General features: G+C 42.1%; 1 protein-coding gene across 8 annotated transcripts in view; it reads right to left on the bottom strand.

Moving 5' to 3' along the window:
- Nucleotides 1–20,128, bottom strand: part of LOC147027960 (retinoic acid receptor beta-like) — a 184,073-nt gene that overhangs the window by 28,109 nt on the left and 135,836 nt on the right. For 7 of the 8 annotated variants that reach the window (XM_085877846.1, XM_085877841.1, XM_085877845.1 and 4 more), the window contains 2 exons: nucleotides 11,571–11,712; nucleotides 9,256–9,425 (listed from right to left, as the gene is read on the bottom strand). In XM_085877846.1, the coding sequence (XP_085733972.1) occupies nucleotides 9,256–9,425; nucleotides 11,571–11,712 (312 nt within the window). The remainder of the gene's footprint in view (nucleotides 1–9,255; nucleotides 9,426–11,570; nucleotides 11,713–20,128) is intronic. The other variant, XM_085877844.1, reaches the window with a different exon arrangement.

The raw sequence follows: 20,128 nt of genomic DNA, 5'->3' as shown, positions 1-20,128 counted from the left end.
ACAGATGCTCAATCGGATTGAGATCTGGAGAATTTGGAGGCCAGGGCAACACCGTGAACACTTCATCATGTTCCTCAAACCATTCCCGAACAATGTGTGCAGTGTGGCAGGGCACATTATCCTGCTGAAAGAGGCCACTGCCATCAGGGAATACCATTGCCATGAAGGGGTGTACCTGGTCTGCAACGATATTTAGGTAGGTGACACGTGTCAAATTGACATCCACATGAATGGCCGGACCCAGGGTTTCCCAGCAGAACATTGCCCAGAGCATCACACTCCCTCCACCTGCTTGTCGTCTTCCCACAGTGCATCCTGGTTCCATCACTTCCCCAGGTAAACGGCGCACACGTACATGGCCATCCACGTGATCTAAAATAAAATGGGATTCATCGGACCAGTCGACCTTCTTCCACTGCTCCAAGGTCCAGTTATGATGCTGGCGTGCCCATTGTAGGTGCTTTCGACGGTGGACAGGGGTCATCATGGGCACTCTGACCGGTCTGCGGCTACACAGCTCCGTACGCAGCAGGGTGCGATGCACTGTGGATTGTGAGACATTCCTCCCGTGACAACCATTAATATGTTCTCTGACTTGTGCCACAGTAGACCTTCTGTCGGTTCGGACCATACGGGATAGCCTTCGTTGCTCTCGCGCATCAATGAGCCTTGGGCGCCCAACACCCTGTCACCGGTTTGTGGTTTGTCCCTCCTCGGACCACTGTCGGTAGGCACTCACCACTGCTGACCTGGAGCACCCCACAAGCCTTGCTGTTTCAGAGATGCTCTGACCCAGTTGTCTGGCCATAACAATATGGCCCTTGTCAAAGTCACTCAGGTCTTTACTCCTGCCCATTTCTCCTGCATCCAACACATCAACTTCAAGAACTGACTGTTCACTTGCTGCCGAATATATCCCACCCCTTGACAGGTGCCATTGTAACAATAATCAATGTTATTCACTTCACCTATCAGTGGTCATAATATTTTGGCTCATCAGTGTGTGTGTATGTATATGTATATATACATATATATATATATATATATATATATATATATATATATATATATATATATATATATATATATATATATATATATATATATTTACAATGTGATGGCACTCATGCACCGACAGGATGGCCAATCAGTTTGTGAAATACTTTTTTTTTCATGGATAAGTACTACAAAAAACAAAAACAGTGCCCACTTGTATCATGAAAGTACATAATATCAAAAATACAAATGAGAGAATAATAATAATAATAATAATAATAATAATAATAATAATAATAAAAGAAAAACAAGGTGATAGAATAGTACATACAAAACAACATTATCATAAGTATAGTGTATTAGATTTTAAGATAGTTGTGTGCTCTGGAGCAGAAAGCCTTGATCCCGGATGTTGTTGGGGTGACCTACAGTGGCATCTGGTAAACTGTTCCACACCGGTATTATTGTGGGCATATAGGAGCGGTCATGCTGAACAAGTGACCAGTGATCACTCTCCGTCTTGCCAGTAAGACAGTGCACAGCATAGCTTCCAAAGTAAGCACTTTCTCTGGTGAACCTTGATGGAATCCATGATGGAGGCAGCATAGTCTTCAGAAGTGCTGGAACTTCTTGTGTGCAGTCTGTACATCAGACCCAGACCTGCTACAGTTCTCCTGTGCGGTAGGGGATCGATTGTACACTTGGCCCATTGTGCTCCGGACATGGGCTTTGTACACTTGGGCTCGGCCAAGCGGATCCAAGTATGGAGCAGTACTGCGAAGGGCACTCACTCTTTGTCGAGCTCTTAACGGTGACGGAGTTCACGTGAGACTGGAAACCGAAGCTCCGGGAGAACCTGACTCCAAGTATGTCAAGCTTGTGTGCTGTAGATGCTGCAAGGGCTTGCCACCCAAGAAGAACTCTGGAGGATGCTCACTTGGCAGTCATCTACTGAGAGACACAACCTTGCATTTCTCTGTAGCAAACAGGACATTCAATTTCTGGCCCCACTCGTAGATCTGCTGTCGGTCTTCTCTCAGAGAAATGGTGGCATTCACTTCATCGAGCAGGCAGTAGACGGTACCATCATCAGTATAGAGGCAGGTCGGGGTATGCAGGTCGTCCAACAGATCATTAATGTAGACTAGAAACAAGGTGGGCCCAATAGTTGATCCTTGAGGTACTGATGCATTAATTGGAGATGGTTTGGATGTTTGACCATTAACCACTACCTGGATACGTCCACCCATCAAGTAGCTGGATAACCACTGTAACAGCTGCCCTCCAATTCCATTAGCAACCAGCTTGACCAGCAAACCCTTGTGACAGACTCCATCAAATGCAGCTTTGATGTCAAGTGCTTCAATTGTACCCTCCTGATGCCTGGTTGAGACAAGACATCCACTCATGACTCAGATATTTGAGTAAATCGGAGGCTGAGTGACCAGGACGGAAGTCAAACTGGTACTTGGAAACATCCATAATGCACAGCTTTGGGTCGGGAAGCCAAACTAGAAATTTTGACTTTGTCAAAATTCAGCACTTCTGAAGACTTGGTCAAAATTTCCCCCATAGCTGCAACCACAAAGAAGGTGTGATTAATTGGGACTGTAAAAGTAGAAGTATCATTGTAGAGATGAAGTTGATGGCCGGGGGAGGGTGTGGAGGAAGAGGAAGGGGGGGAGAGGGACGGAGGTGGAAAGTGGGAGAAAATGAAGGGCATGTGTGTTAGAGAAGAGGGGATGAGAAAGGAAACAATATTTTAGGGATAGGAGAAAGGGAAATGTATGGCAAAAGGGGATTGTGGGAGGAGGATGTCAGAGAGGGAGGGGGGGGACAAGAGGATAGGGAATGTGTGGAAAGGCATAACAGAAGTTAGTTTTCACTATTTGTGTGGATAATATGTAGATGGGCCAAAAACACAACATATAAAATTGATTTATGGGAATGTACTGAGAGTTACAACATACAACAGGAGACCGAAAGAAAATTATATCATATTCTACCGCTGCTTTCTTAGCTCTAGTCTGCACAACTGTTTACCACAGCCGAGCGAAGTAATTATGGCATTGTGTTGGGTAAGGTCAAAATGCCAGCAGGCAAAAATACAAACTCCACATGCAGGCCCCATAAACCGTCCCTCTGGCTTTTGTCAGCGTGATTATGGGCAATGGGTTCGACCAAGTCCCCTCCTGAAATAAGTACGTTACATTTTTTGCACAAGAAGAAGGAAAAAAGAAAACAAATGAACGACGAGGAAATGAATAAAACAGATTTTCTGAAAGAGGAGTGATTTCATTTATTTCGTCCAAAGGCTGCCAAAAAGGGAGGAAAACATGGTTGCTATATAACAGAGTCCTTCGGCCTTAGCCTCGTACGGGCTGAATCATGGTGTGCTATGCGTAAAAGAGAGGGTACCGGCCGCTGGAGTCATCTCATGGCACTGGCTATGCTAATTCTATCAGACAACACTTAAAGCCTTTCTGGCACACAAGGGAGTGATAGACACTGGCCTTCATCCTGTCGAACTGCAGGAGATTATCATAATTAGAGAAGGACAGGGGGTCGTTCATCAAGCACTTGGGTCAAACCACCACAAAAATCGAGGCTGCGGCCATTGGTTTTCCGCCAGCTCGATAATCTAACAGGGCAATGTACAGCTGCGGTTCCCCCAAATAACGAGTTTCATGCGAGAACACATTCTCAGCATATCTTTGTATCCCTTTGGTGTTAATAATTAGCCACAGAGTTCGATGTTAATAAAAAAAAGTGTCTTCAATACATCTCATGCACACATTGGAATGCGCTTTGAAATGAGAAACAGCGAATTTGTAATATATCCTTCCACTAGAGTTACTTCTACGAACCACATCAAATGCCCTCGAAAGTCACAACAGCAAACCTCCGTGAGGTTCAGTTCACAAATAACATCATGTAAAGGCAAGTTGGCTCTTTATCGGCTTTCTTGGACACCAGGTGTTATCAGTCGGTGTACTAACATCGCGCCAGAGCTCCATCAACAAGCCATCCATCTCGGTAATATCACGGCGATCCGACGTACTGGAATATCTTTCCGAAAAAGCAAAATAAAATTTTAAACAGCACATTGTCTTTCACACATGTTAACAATTTGTTTGAAATGCTCCTTTCTTTGAAATAGCCTTTTCCACGTTGTCAGTAATAGCCCTTGGTGAATTAACAAGAAATACAAGCTCCAGGTTTTTGCAATCCGCTGCGTTTGCGCACTCTTGATGGAAGCCAGATGTGAGTGCGAAGAAATCTTGTGCGAATTCCTCTCTGTGGCCGGAGACATAGAGAGAGGAAAAAAAAAAAAGAAGACTTAACATTGTTCATTTCATCGGCGATAGGGCATGTCTCGGCATTAACTTTCCATCTGCAGAGGATCCTGGCTCGCATCGAAGGGCGAACTTTGGCGAGAAACTTTTACAAAACTTGCCTAGGAGTACAAATAAAGTATGTGCCGGCAGACAGAAACTGGGGCATGATGAAACACTGACTTTGACCTCACCAGTCAAGCATTAAAACATTTTGAATTTCATCCAAATAGACTTCGTCGTGTGACTTTGGTGTGGGAAATTGCTGGATCTTAGCGTCTTCACGCGGCAAACATCAGCATCAGCATCGGCATTCGGTAGCCGTAGATGGGCATTCATACATGCGACACACAAACAACTTGGGAACTTGAATTTGTTTACAGTGGAGGAGCTGCTGCTCAGACAAGAACCATGCTCTCAGCGAGCAAGCGGTGTAACTGGGTATTAATAGGATATCCAAGAAGACCAGACCACTTGCTACCCACAGTTTGGGTAGGAATTTGTAGTTTGTGCAGGGTGCTTGCATCATTTAATTTAATTTCAAAAGAAGCCTCGAGCTTCTGGTTGCATCATTGCTGTGAGCACAGATGTACTGCTGATCTAGTGCCCCCTATAGGTTAGAACAGGAAATCTGCTCACATCATGGAAAATGGAATTTCACCGGCGAGACCTTTGGAATTTTGTTGGCGATATCTCATCTACTCTTCACAAGCACTCTGTGCGATCTTTAATGTCCATCTGAGGGACGGCACACACATCGATAAATTACCCTGACTGTGAATCATCAGGAAGGCAGTTTACAGCTGCAACTAGATTCAAACCCAGGCTAGACAGCTTTGAAGCGAGTGTACATACTCCAGGGTATACTGTCAACCCATGCAGCAATTATATGTAAAAGTGGAAGGAATATGAACCGGTCCATTCAAGCATGACCAAAAAATATACACAAACGTATGTTAACTGTCCACATATTTGGCAGAACACAACAAAATTGAGAGACTAACAAATCACCGTTTGATACAACAAGGACATCAGAGACAACAGACATTGAAGAAAATGTTCCAGGAAATAGACATGGAGAGAATGTTGCTCAGCTGCAAATGTTGCAGATCAATAATGGTGTGCTTTGTTCCCATAGTCTATACCTTCCCAAAAAGGTACAAAGCTCTGTCACCAAGCACTTTCACTAGATGCATACAAGGGACTCCGTACAAAACTTCACGATTCCTGCAAACTTGAACATTCCTTTAATCTTTTACAGGTATGTACTTGCACAAATGAAACGGATTCGAGTTGGGCTATGAGGAACACGTCGTCATGTTAGCCGAGTGTAGCTGCTATGTTGCAATGCGAATGAATCCTCGGATGTTAAATTATTTCGAAATATTTACACCGTTGCTCACTGGCCACATGTCGGAGAAAGAATTTGTAACATCAACTAGCAGAAAGCCATGAAATTTAAGACGTCGAAAATATGTCCGTGCCACTCCCCGATCAAAGACCTCTCTGATGAGATACGGATCATCTATGTACGTCAATCGGTTATTGTACAATGTGTGTGTGTGTATGTGTGTGTATCATATATATATATATATATATATATATATATATATATATATATATATATATATATATATATATATATATATATATATATATATATATATACTAAAAAGAGAGAAGCTAAAAAAAAACAGACAGATTTTGTCTTGAAACCCCAAGTCAGGAAAAGTTCAAAACTGTAAATGACAGAATATAAACCTCATGAGAGCGCAGAATGGAGTGGAAACAGCAGCGCACCAAAGGAGATCAGCCCACAATTTCAATGAGGAAGAAGATAAAATGATTATATTTTCATGTTTTAAAGTCAGGTCATAGGTTAGCAGGATGTCTTGGTGAAATAGTATGTTCGCCATTTAGCTATCATTTTCCAAGTTCTATCTTTTATGAAGTCCCAACAAAACCCCACACTCTCGACAGGCCACCCCCAACAAAAACTGTCATTTTACTGCAGTCATGCCAGCGAATACAGTATATTGAAGCCTGCTATCCTAAGGAGACATAAAGCTGGATGTCCATTCCATGATCTACTATTATACTTCATTTAACAGGCCTCAATTATTCCCATCTTCTTGTCGGTTTGGCCCAGTTAACAATTTTGGCCCCCCAAGTCTACTGAGACGTTTGGCTGAAGGCAACAGGAATTTTTAATTTGTTCAGAGTGCCAGCAATAACTCTCCTACTCTTTGCAAAAGACACAGCTTTGGGTTCTTTAACATCCACCAATGACCAGTGTCGGCAGACAAGTCCTCTGGCTTAATGTCCATCTGGTGAACGGTGCACACATCTAAGCTATCCTGGCAGCCCATGTTCAGTTTCCAATGATGAGGATGATATGACCATAATATATCCATAGATACGATGTAAATGTGGTTCCATTGTACAATCGATACATATTTGGAAATTTGGTGTTGATGGAGCAAAAAGTGAAGGCAATAGAGTATTTTTTTTGTCATACGCAGTACCAGTTAAACAGAGCTATAGGATTAAAATATGGCATGTACTTTGTGGAGTTCAACTGGAGCTTTTTAATGTGGAGTGTGATACACTGAAATGATGGTCATGATCTCCTGCGTTGATTAGGCTAATTAACTACAAAGAACCCAGAAGAATTCCCATGTTTTAAACACGTCATGTTAGGATGTATAAAGCAACTTAATCAGTCCTTCCACGGCATGGCATTCTAATTACAAAATAAAGATATAACAAAATGAATGTTAACATTGTAACAAAGCATATATCGATTAATACTAATAATATTAACAACAATAATAATAGTAGCATCATTCAGCAATAATAATAGCAAGCGTATAATCCTCACCCTGGCCCAAGGTCATCCTGGGCTTGGTGAAAGGCAAGTTAATGCTCGAGCAGTACAGCAAGGCAGGTATGCCGCAAGGCCGCGAAGACCAATGAAAATTTGGTCCATCGGACCAACGGGCCCGCTCATAAATCAAATATATTAATTGTCACAGGAGGAAGGAAAACTTTCAAAACTACGGATTAAATGTTAATATTTCACTTTGTGAGCAAAATTCGAATTGGAGTCGAGATTGTTGAACATTTTTTTTTTCAAGTATCAAACTCATTTAAATCGGAGATACAGTGGTATGTTAAGTTTCAAAGAGCAGTAACACTTGAGTGTAATATGAATGCAAAAATGTCGGCAGAGTAAAGAACTAATTAATTATTCTTCATAAATAAAATTCAATTACAGACGAAGCAGCGTACTTCCAATTGTAAGTAACGTCTTGGACATCCATCATTGCAGCAGACATCTATCAAGTGTTCCTTCTTTTCAAACAGCCTGATCTCTGACCAATAGGTTGGATTCCATCTCAGTTAATCAACTCTGGACATGCTGCTCCTCTCTCAGAAATGCTTGGAGGCCCTAAATGTCAAACAAGAGGTCAGTACTGTCTCCTTAGATATACATCGGGCGTTCGACACGGTCCGGAATCCACCTCGGCATGCCAAGCTGGCTGGCTGTGGCGTACAAGGTCGCTTTCATTCCTGGATTTCTGACTTCCTCCACTCAGACAGTCAACACTTTACTATCAATGGAACTCTCTCCTCCCTTCTCCCAGTGGAGGCCCAGATTCCCCCAAGGCAGTGTTTTTGGCCAATCTTCTTCATCATCTACGTAAACAACATATTCGATGCTTTGGAAGAACCACCTGCTCCTTTTTGCAGATAGCTCCACATTATGTGCTACAGTACCCCAAATCCCACTTGACATGCAGAAGGTGGTTGCGTGTAATGATGTTATGTGCACCCTCTGCTGATGTGGAATTGATTAGATGTTGGTCTGATAAATGGACCACGTCTTCCAATTCTGGCAAATCTTACACTCACTGCACGTCACTTCGGAAGGATCGTCAAATTAACCCACCTATGTATTCCAATGGTCAATCACTGGAGGAGGCACAGTTTCTTGAATTTCTCAGCCTCACCTCATCAGTCATAACGTCTCCGGGTCTGAGCAAATAGCAAAGTTGGCCTCCCTGAAAGTCAGACAAAGAACTGGACATTGTATCTCATTCAAAATAATTAATTGGAAAATCAGGACAACTCACAGCCTAAAAGGCCTTTGTCCGTAGCTCAATGGAGAACTGCTCTGCCATATGGGCTGGTGCCCTGGCATCACATCCTATCTTTCCTAGAACCTGTGGTATATAAAGCTCTCAACATTATTGGCATATCCCATGATGAGGCCAAGGCACAAGTCTGTTGCTTTAACATGGCAGACTTTCTGAGGTTGTTCAAGTGGATGATACAACATCTCAACCCACAATCCTTTGTCTTTGTACCCACAATATCCTCCCCCGACCCCCCAAAAAAAGACAATCCTCATACTGCAGATTACTGTTTCTTACTTACTTACTTACTCTCTCTCCTACATTTTTTTGGTTCGTTCATCAATTCCCTTGCTTGTTGTGTCCATTTAAGGCACTACTGCACACATCATGGTCATCCTTTGCATTTTCACCATGTCACTTTGCTCTTACACGAACGAGCCTTGATCTTATGCAGAAAAAAAAATGCTTTATGCAACTTTATTTTCCAGACTCTTTGAATAGATTTTGCAGACTAAAAGTACACCTTTGACCCAAATCCACACATTTATCCAACTAGAACTGCCGTCATCAAGGTCGAATCAGACTCAAACTGCCGTCCTGGTGCAGTGCCATCACTCAGATCACTCTGCCAATCATGAAGTCATTAAGCTCGCCATCACATCATGTCAGCCATTGCAGCTGCTGTACACAATTACAATATATTTTGAAGAACGAGGCCTCAGAAACCTAAAGATCGAATAAACGGTTATATACCAGTTGCATCACAACAGGCTTGTATCACTCACAGTGGTATACTTTCCCAGCTGGCACAAAGATGGAAACGTCTCCTGGTGTGCCTTGTTGATCTTATTGATCATGTCCTCCAACTCTGGACTCAGAGTGTAGCACTCCACCTCGACCTCCGGGCTCTTCGGGGGCTCTTTCTTCTTCTTGTTGCGGTCGTTTCTCACGGCTGCTGGCGGCGAGGAAAGGGGGAAACACCCCAGTGAATGCAAAGTCCACCCTTGTTCAGTATAAGTCAGTTGCAGTTTTTAGGGTCTGCAATCACCAGACCCCCTCAGTCATGTGTTGAGCATTCATCTTTAAATTGAAAGTCACAAATTGGGTGAACGGGAAGTATCTATGTTTTAGCATACTTCATAATGGCAATGCTTTATGGGATTGGTCTTGTTCTTGGTTCACGTCCGTTGACTAATCACAGGCAAATAAGTGGAGCTCTCATTCAATTCAAATGATAATATAAACCAAAAAGAATGGGTTCATTACCGCACGAAGGTCATTCAAAAGCAATGGTAACAGACAACCAGTGCATCAGGAAGGTCAAAACCATGAAACGAAACATTTAATCAGCAATATTACGCATACATTAGTGAGATATTTGCCTAATGAAAAGGAACAAAAGGAAGAAATCAGATTCATTTTGAGCCATTATTCATGTCGATTATAACATAATTAAACAGTTAAGCAATTCCACTTAATTTAAGATCACAAGTATATGCACTTATGAGGCAAGAGCCGATATTGAAGTTTAAAACTTGCTGTTTTGTTATTGTTGTAGACTGACTGCATTTGTAAGCGAAAGCAACATTTGCTCTCTTCCAATAACTATCTGTTTTTTTTTGTCTGACAGATTTGAAGCTACAGAAGTGGTTTTTGAATCAGTAAAAGGAATCGGTTGTTTTCATCCATAACCAATGATATTCTTCAGATCACAAGAGAAGCCCTACAGCTTCAGCACCGATTGTCAACCTACCGACAACGGCGACCTACGGTAAAAGTAAAAGTACGTGAGGTTTACTGGAAACTCCATCCCAAAGCATCGTGTGTCTTTCACGTGCAGCCAGGATGAAGCTTGCCTGTCCGCTTGTCTGTCACACTATCCATTACGGCGTGCAGCCAAGGCCCTTGCAAATTGAATTTCTCACGGACAAACTCCTCATGTAATGTTCTGGCGTCAAATCGATTTGTCGACACTCTGGCTTTGAAAATGCAATGGGCAATGCATCTGTAACAAACGACACCGTAAAAGGTTGTCCCATGTAAACTACCTCAGAGTTTGTGGCAAGCAGGTACAGTGTCGTAGATGGGGCATATGGCTGTGACTGGGCTGTGACGGGATTGTGATGCGGCTGTGATGCAGCTGTGACCAGGCTGTGATGGGACTGCCATGGTGCTCTGATTATGGCTATGACATGGCTATGACGAGACCATGACGCAGCTGTGACCAGGCTGTGATGGAATTATAACAGGACTGCCGCAGTGCTCTGATGTGGCTGTGACGTGGCCGTGATGTGGCTGTGACGTGGCTGTCACAGTGCTCTGATAGGGCTATGATGCAGCTGTGAATCCTGCTTTATTGGCATAAAACTGGGTAATTATTAGAACCACAGCTAAGCACACCAAGCTCCATAGTACGTCTCCACTTTGGAGAGAGGTGTAACGACACTTTCGTAAGAGATGGAACATAAGCCTCAAATGACAAACTACGTTTGCACTTCAAAATAATTTGTTTGCTTTGAGGACTAAGGCTGTGCAAAGCAGGTTTCTTAAGCTCGTCTGTCAGCACTGCAGGAATTATTGTCAACCACTGGCATCCCTGTGACTGACATCCGTCCCGAAAAGCACAAATTCTCACCATATCAGGTTTCCCAGATGGATTCACAACCGCTCCCCTGCCTGTATCCGGAAGCGACCACCTCGTCATGCCTTTTGCTCCGCTATCAAGTCACAGAGACGATATCCACAGAAATCTGATGCAGCCAACATATTTTCCTTTTTCCCAAATCTCAGGGCAGCATTTGGTAAAAGCATGAAGAGGTTTGTTTTTAAATCTTTACCCTTAAAAATACTCTATGTTCTTGTTTAATTTCCTCAAGCATATTCTATGTTCTTGTTTAAAGGCCTGTACTATCCAGAAACTACTGGATAAAAAGAAAAAGACCCAACCACCAATGTGGAATACAATAAAAGAACAATTACCACCCAGCCTCCATCTGCAAATGTACAAAGGTCAGCCAAGGCATCGGTCTAACTCATGCATCGAACCAGGACCTTAGGGGTCAACGTGACCTCAGCAAGTGGCCCTACCAGCCATACTCACCTTCCTTAGACATCCCCACTTGGAAGCATCTCTGCAGACGGCAGTACTGACAGCGGTTGCGTGTGTTCTTGTTGATAACGCAATTCTTGTCTCGATGACAGGTGTAAACCATGTTTTTCTGGATGCTTCTCCTGAAGAAACCCTGCAATATCACCAACTTGTCATGCAGAGTACAGGGTTCCGACCATGACATTCACGTTCAGAAATCCCCAGACCAGCAAAGACGACAAAATATTCCAACAAGAGCGCAAGTGAGCACAATATACACCCGAAAAAGTCTCTATGACACACACACACACACACACACGCGCGCACGCACGCATGCACGCACACACACACACACAATTATATATTCAAACACGTCAATTTATGAAGAACAAGAAGGTATATACAGAATTGTGCTACTACATGGAAAACAGCATCCTGGTTGCCATGGCAACCACTTTCGATGACGGTATGTCGCGACACACCGTCTCCACAGTCTGTACCTATGTACCAAATATGAAACGTGAAAGTTGAAAACTTTGGGAGTTAGAGTGAGGACAGGAACGGACGGACGGACAGACAGACAGACGGACGAACGGACGACCGGTATCACATAATATGCCCCGATTATATATATATATATATATATATATATATATATATATATATATATATATATATATATATATATATATATATATATATATATATATATATATATATATATATATATATATATATATATATATATATATATATATATATGTATCGGGCGTATAAAAATGCATCAACAATATCTATATATACTTTTCGATACATATCAGATTTGTAAATTTAAGCTGTTGCATGTTGGTCGTTTCTTCAAATACGATTCCAAAAGCATACTTCTACAACTCAACAATGCAAGCAGTACAACCCTCAAAAGGGCAGACATGCTCATGGTGGATGAAATGAGTTCATTTCTTTTATTTCTTCTGCTGCCTGTGGAATCTGCTGCCTTAGATAAATAATCCATTGCTGTTTTCCTTTCAAAATGAACAACCATCCTCATCACTGCAAGTCTGCCCAAGCATTTGTCCACAATTTCATCAATCCATTTATGATCCCATCATTTTGTCGCTTATATATTAAGTTTTTCCTATCTTTCATGATCGGAAGCAAAGGAAACGACGTCCAATTAATGGAAACAAGAAGCCAAGTAGAGCTGCTCTTGGCCGACAGTAAAAGCCATGCTGATGACGGCCGATACTAGAAAAACGTGTATGTGGATGGTTTCTTCCTCGGGAAAGCGAACGTAAACAGAGGACGAAAGGGGGAGGCGAGGATGTCGTTTGATGTTGAAGAAAGCCCTGCTGGGGACGACAATGACACGAAGTCGGAGAAACAAATATTTCAACAACTTTTTCTCAGCTGCCAATCAGAAACTCCCAGATGTTTGTCGGTGTCAAAGAGGACAGTGAAAAACACACACACGTACACACCAAGAAGGGAATGCCAAGGGTCTCATTGTGTACAAATACAGGGAATCGCAAAGTTAAATTATTATCAATTTAATGGTGTGTATACAGTTTTTATGTCACAACGAAAAACTGTATTTTTTTTATTTTTTTTAAACTATCAGCAGTAGTTGTGAAATCACCATGTTTGACGTAGTCATCATTTCCAAATAGCAGCAAACACAGCAATTTGACATCAGTTTCAGAAGAAGGAAGAAAATCAAAAAACGGCCAAGCATATTTACATGGACCATCACATCTTAAGTGGCCATTAATACGGCCGTTCATAATAAATGTCATTTCCATGGGGAGAAAATGAAGTTGTGGAAGGGAAAATAAAGCCATTAACCCTTTTAACCTCCATCAGTGTGAAACACCATTCATTGTGCGGGTTCGGCTCGCTCGCTGCTGGGCAGGGAGAAAGCCTAATACCGGTAATTGCATTTGTTAATGTGACGTTGGGACCAACCTAAAAGTTAAAACTTGAAAGCATCGGCAATAACCATTACGGTAATGTTATTACACATTTAATTCTTGCGGTGCAGTACTAATGACTTTTCCATTGCTCAGGGCTCGGTGGAAAGATGTGGTTACATACTGCAATAGAGATTCATCACCCTTTTGGCCACGGGCAGCACAATGAATGGAAGTGGGGTTATTATGTTATAAAATTCATGGACATACAAAAGGCTTGTGGTTGTTAAATTTACAATTATTTGTTGTCATCGCGTTATGGTGGAAATATATCGAAAAGTAATTTACTACAACAGCATATTTACATTGACGGAATCTTGAATGAGCTTGAACACTCAAACACAATGTAAAAGTGCATGCAAATGTTGTTGTGTCCTGTTCGTATAATTACGATGAAAAATGACGATTCCACTTTGGACGCATGAGGGCGTTTCACGGTGATATATGGTATTGGGTGATGAAGACGAGGAGTCGAGAGATATGGCAGAGATGGAATGAAGTATTTTGTTGTACTCCTGTGGTCCACACCTGATTCTTCTCAAAAACGCAACAATTTTGGCGATGAGGATGGGATTCTCTGTTCCCATACCTGCACCGTTTCTGCCCTGCATGGGAAAACCTGCTAGTCCGTTCCTTACTTGGCAGAAAATGTTTGAGAACTACTTGCTTGTGATTGATGCTGCTGGGACAACGACTTTTTTTTTTTTTTTTTTACAACTTACCGGACACAGGTTGTACTTACGAGTCTGCTGTCGCTGTTTTGGAAAAGCACTTCATACCACAAATCAATGTGGTTGCTGAACGTCATAAGTTCCATCAGAGGGCTCAGAGGCCTGATGAGACTATCAATGAATACATTGTGGCATGACACGAACTACCTGCCTCTTGTGCGTTCGGAGGAATGGAGGAGGAGATGCTCCGTGATCAACTGGTGGAATGTGCTTCAAACAACAGAATTCATTAAAGACTGCTGTTTGAGCCACAGCTTTCCCGAACAAAAGTTGTTAATATGGCCTGCCGAAGCGAATATGTATTGCTGAATACAACCTTGCTATCCAATTCAGCTTCGTGGCAAGTGATCAACGCTGCTCATTGGAAGGAATTACATTCTGCTACTTCACCTTTAACCTGTGCTGCAGATTCTTCACCCACAAAAACTCACCATTCCTGCTACAGATGTGGGTCTGTAAACCACCATGCCCCTTATTGCCCTGCTTCAAAGGCGAAATGTAATGCATGTGGGAAATTGGGACGCTTCTCAAAAGTCTGCTGCTCTGCTCAGAAAGAGGTACGTGAAGTTGTAGTTCCTGAACTGACCATGCTTTACCTGATTAATGCTGTCCCTACAAAGGACAACATTTTCTGTAATATACAAATTAAGGTACAGTACCTACTGGGCATACCTGCAGTGTAGAGCTCATCATGGTTACCGGCTCCTCAGTCTCAATTCTGCCAAAACAGCTGTACCAGAAAAATGTTGCACATTGCCCTTTGACTAAGAATCGTGTCGAAATAGTCACTTACTCAAGAGATGGCTTGCCTGTACTGGGATGTCTACATGTCACCATTTTTCATGAAGGTGTTACGGCTCCAGCCATATTTTACACAGTTAATTCTGGTTCAGCACTGCCAGCAATGGACTTAATCAAAGTGTTGCGACGTCACATTGTAGGTGATTCTGTGTGAACCTCAGAGCAAAGCGTTCCTGTACTAGAAATGTATACTGAGTCTTATTATGTGACATATCACCATGGGAAACGAAATTTCACTGCAGACTGTCTATCGAGACTGTCTCTACCTACCAGTTGTGACGCAGAGGATGAAACTGAGCTGATTGCCACTATTTCAGCTGCCCTGATTGCTCTGTCTGTAACCTAGTTCTCTGCTGCCTGTGAATCTTGCCTGGAATTGTGTCTGCTTCATGCCCAGATCGAGAAAGGCTGGCCAAACTGAAGAAAAGCAGTTGCACCTGAGCTTGCTTTATACCTCTCTATCATGAACTGTCCGTGGACAATCCATATGTGTTGCGAGCGACCCGTTTAATTGTACCGCTGTCGTTGCATACCAAAGTGGTCAACCTGGTGCATGAAAGTCACCAGGGCATCGTGCGGACTAAACAGCGCCTCCATGACCTATACTGGTGGCCCCAGATGGACAATCTTTCGCAATCTATTATAATTCTTGCGTGACTTGCCAATTGAGAGACAAAACTGTGAAAACTTTCCCTGCTCTGCTGCAGCAGGTCAAACTGCCTGAGGAACCATGGCAGAAGGTGGCAATAGACATTGTGGGATTGCTGCTATGCCATCACCATGATCGACTATTCCAGCAGGTGGCCCGAGATGGCATTTACTTCAAGTGTCACCACAGAGGTCGTTACTGCTTTCCTGTGTTCGGTTTTCAGTCTAAACGGAAATCCCCACTGGATTGTCACTGACAATGGACCACAATTCACTTTTACTGCCTTCTCTGAGAGAGAAAGAGAGAAAGAGAGAAAGAGAGAAAGAGAGAAAGAGAGAAAGAGAGAAAGAGAGAAAGAGAGAAAGAGAGAAAGAGAGAAAGAGAGAAAGAGAGAAAGAGAGAAAGAGAGAAAGAGAGAAAGAGAGAAAGAGAGAAAGAGAGAAAGAGAGAAAGAGAAAGAGAGAAAGAGAGAAAGAGAGAGAGAGAGAGAGAGAGAGAGAGAGAGAGAGAGAGAGAGAGAGAGAGAGAGAGAGAGAGAGAGAGAGAGAGAGAGAGAGAGAGAGAGAGAGAGAGAGAGAGAGAGAGACTTCAAATTCCTTCAAAATTACCAGCAACACCACACGCCGCGACTGGTGAATCACCATTGGAGTTGCTCCACAAAAGGAAGATGCACACCAAGCTGAACATCTCTCCGGTCGTCAGTGATTCTGAACTGCTCCTGAACGTGAGATAATTACGATGAAAGTGCTAATTCCACTTTGGACATATGAGGGCATTTCACAATGATACATGGTGTTGCATGAAGAAGAAGAAGAAGAAGAAGAAGAAGAAGAAGAAGAAGAAGAAGAAGAAGAAGAAGAAGAAGAGTAGAGCGATATGGTGGAGATGGAATAAAGTGTGTTGTTGTACTCCTGTGGTGTGTGTGTGTGTGTGTGTGTGTGTGTGTGTGTGTGTGTGTGTGTGTGTGTGTGTGTGTACACCTATTGAAAATAATGCCTCATTTGCACTGCACCATGTTTAACATTCCCACTGACAACATTTGCATTCAACCCCACCTTCTTCCATGAAACCCCGCTTCCCCCTCCAAAACCACGCCTTCAATGTGGATGTACAGGCTCGACAAACGGGACAGCTCCAAACGTGTTCTCGAGCATTGTACATCGTCACGCTTCCAGCGACATCAGCCAACCTCACGATGTTATACTCACCCATTCATCCTCACTCACCAATACCACATTTCACTTTTCCCTTTGTTTATAACTAGTGTCTTGGCTCAAACAGTATAAAATGCTAAATGACAGGGAACTAAATCCAAAGTGAACTGTAATAGTTATGGCAGAATAAAACTGGACAAAACAAAATCAACACACCACTTGACAAAGTCATTCATAAAGTATTTATCACAGAAATCTTGTGTACTGATCACGACAATCACATTCACCATCAGTGCAGTGGCGTTTATTATTCGGTGTATTTTGTTCATCATCATTTTTTATCATAACGTCATTTGGAATCAGGAAAGTGTGTAAAACCACATTGACTTATTGTTAGGAAAGATTTTTTTTTGTTCAACCATGTGATTTAAGGTACAACATTTCAGTTCTACTGACTTACTTGGTTCTTGGGCCCATTTACCACAACCATAGCTTTGATGCAAGGTAGTATATAGCCCACATGAGGTGTCCCAAAGCATTCACCAATGTGGAAAGAGTTTAGCTGTGACAAATACAGTACATTAATTAAATTCCATATATCTATAAATATTAACCATGTGCAATTCAACTTATTGCCGCAAGAAATTGGTGGAAATAAAACCATATTTTGATATATATATATATATATATATATATATATATATATATATATATATATATATATATATATATATATATGCACTACATGGCCAAAAAGTATGTGGACACCCCTTCTAATGAGTGGATTCGGCTATTTCAGCCACACCCATTGCTGACCGTTGTATAAAATCAGGCACACAGCCATATAATCTCCAGAGGCAAACATTGACAGAAGAAAGAGACGAACTGAAGAGTTCAGTGGCTTTCAACGTGGCACCGTCATAGGATGCCACCTTTCCAACAAGTCAGCTCATCAAATTTCTGCCCTGTTAGAGCTGCCCCGGTCAAACGTAAGTACTGTTATTGTGAAGTGGAAACGTCTTGGAGCAACAACAGCTCAGCCGCGAAGTGATAGGCCACACAAGCTCAAAGGATGGGACTGACGAGGGCTGAAGCGCGTTGCGCATAAAAATCGTCCTTCGTCGGTTGCAACACTCACTACCGAGTTCCAAACTGACACTGGAAGCAACATCAGTACAAACACTGTTCATCGAGAGCTTTATGAAATGGGTTTCCATGGCTGAGCAGCTGGACACAAGCCTAAGACCACCATGCGTAAGGCCAATCGTCGGCTGGAGTGGTGTAAAACTCACCACCATTGGACTCTGGAGCAGTGGAAACGTGTTCTCTGGAGTGATGAATCACGCTTCACCATCTGGCAGTCCGAAGGATGAATCTGGGTTTGGTGGATGCCAGGAGAACGCTATCTGCCCGAATGCATAGTACCAACTGTAAAGTTTGGTGGAGGAGGAATAATGGTCTGGGTTGTTTTGCATGGTTCAGGCTAGGCCCCTTCGTTCCGGTGAAGGGAAATCTTAACGCTGCAGCATACAATGACATTCGAGATGATACTGTGCTTCCAAGTTTGTGGCAACAGTTTGGGGAAGGCCCTTTCCTATTGCATCATGACAATGCCTCTGTGCACAAAGTGAGGTCCATTCAGAAATGGTTTGTCGAGATTGGTGTGGAAGAACATGACTGTCCTGCACAGAGCTCTGACCTCAATCCCATCGAACACCTTTTGGATGAATTGGAATGCCAACTGCGAGCCATACCTAATCGCCCAACATCAGTGCCCAACCTCACTAATGCTCTTGTGGCTGAATGGAAGCAAATCCCAACAGCAATGTTCCAACATCTAGTGGAAAGCCTTCCTAAAAGAGTGGAGGTTGTTGCAGCAGCAAAGGGGGGACCAACTCCATATTAATGCCCATGATTTTGGAATGAGATGTTGGACAAGCAAGTGTCCACATACTTTTGGCCATGTAGTGTGTATATGTATGAATGTAAATATATATATATATATATATATATATATATATATATATATATATATATATATATATATATATATATATATATATATATATATATATATATATATATATATATATATATATATATATATATATATATATATATCTATATATATATATATCTATATATATATATATCTATATATATATCTATATATATATATATATATATATATATATATATATATCTATATATCTATATATATATATATATATATATATATATATATATATATATATATATATATATATATATATCGACTCCTCCCATGCTCTTCCAGCTGAAGAAGCTGCAAAAAACGACCAGGAAAGGCTACACAAGGTAAGCCCTTTGCTGTTTAAAACCCTTCCCAGAGTTCCTCCACAGCTGTAAAGACATTCACAGATGGTACATGCAGAGGAATCCTAATGCTACACACCCTCTCTAGCTGCAGGACTGGTTTCGTCGCTTGACACAGTCATTGTTTGGGTGCAGTCATTCTCTTAGAAGGCAAGGTCAATGCCAATTGTTATTTAATAGTACTGAGTGATCACCTTCACCCCATGTTGCAGCATTTCTTTCCTGCCAGAAGGTGTGTCTTCCAGGATGGGAATGCCCCCATCCACAGAGCACGTGTGTCCCCCAGTGGTTTGACGAGCACGACACTGATGTTTTCCATAAAACATGGCCTTCTCAGTCACCAGATCTGAACCCAATCGAGCATTTCTGGGATACTTTGGAATGACGCCTGAAACAGCGTTTTCCACCTCCATCAAAAAGGTGTGAGTTGATCAACATTCTCGTGGAAGAATGGTGCCGCATCCCTACTGCCAATTTCCAGATGCTGGTGACTCAATGCCACGGCGCATACAGGCCATACTTGCCGCACGTGGTGGCCCAATGCCCAATTAATTGACTACATTGGTGTTTCCATGTTTTTTGTACACTACTTGTATATATGCATATATATGGTGCACAAAATCAGCTGTGTCAAAACATTACAGTCATCAATAAAGATGCTCTAAAAGTGTTGTACATTTTAAAAGAAATGTATGTTTTTATCTCTATGCTCAAAACAAACTCAGAGGGATAGTCCACTCTGAGTCTGGGAGGTTGTCAGTTTGATTTTGACTCTGCTCGAGTCAAACAAGACTCTCAAAATGTTATGGTACATATTGCTTCCCCACAAAACACTCAGCATTTAGAGGAGAGAGCACATATAAATTATTTGAGTTGATGAGTTTGAATCAAAAAGTTGATGACGGATTCGGAC

The sequence above is a fragment of the Eptatretus burgeri genome, chromosome 4, assembly GCF_056783735.1.
Source record: "Eptatretus burgeri isolate ZD-2024b chromosome 4, Ebu_testis_v1, whole genome shotgun sequence".
NCBI classification, from domain to species: Eukaryota; Metazoa; Chordata; class Myxini; order Myxiniformes; family Myxinidae; genus Eptatretus; species Eptatretus burgeri.
The sequence above is the reverse complement of the archived record's forward strand: the minus strand, read 5'-3'. Positions and strand labels throughout refer to the sequence as shown.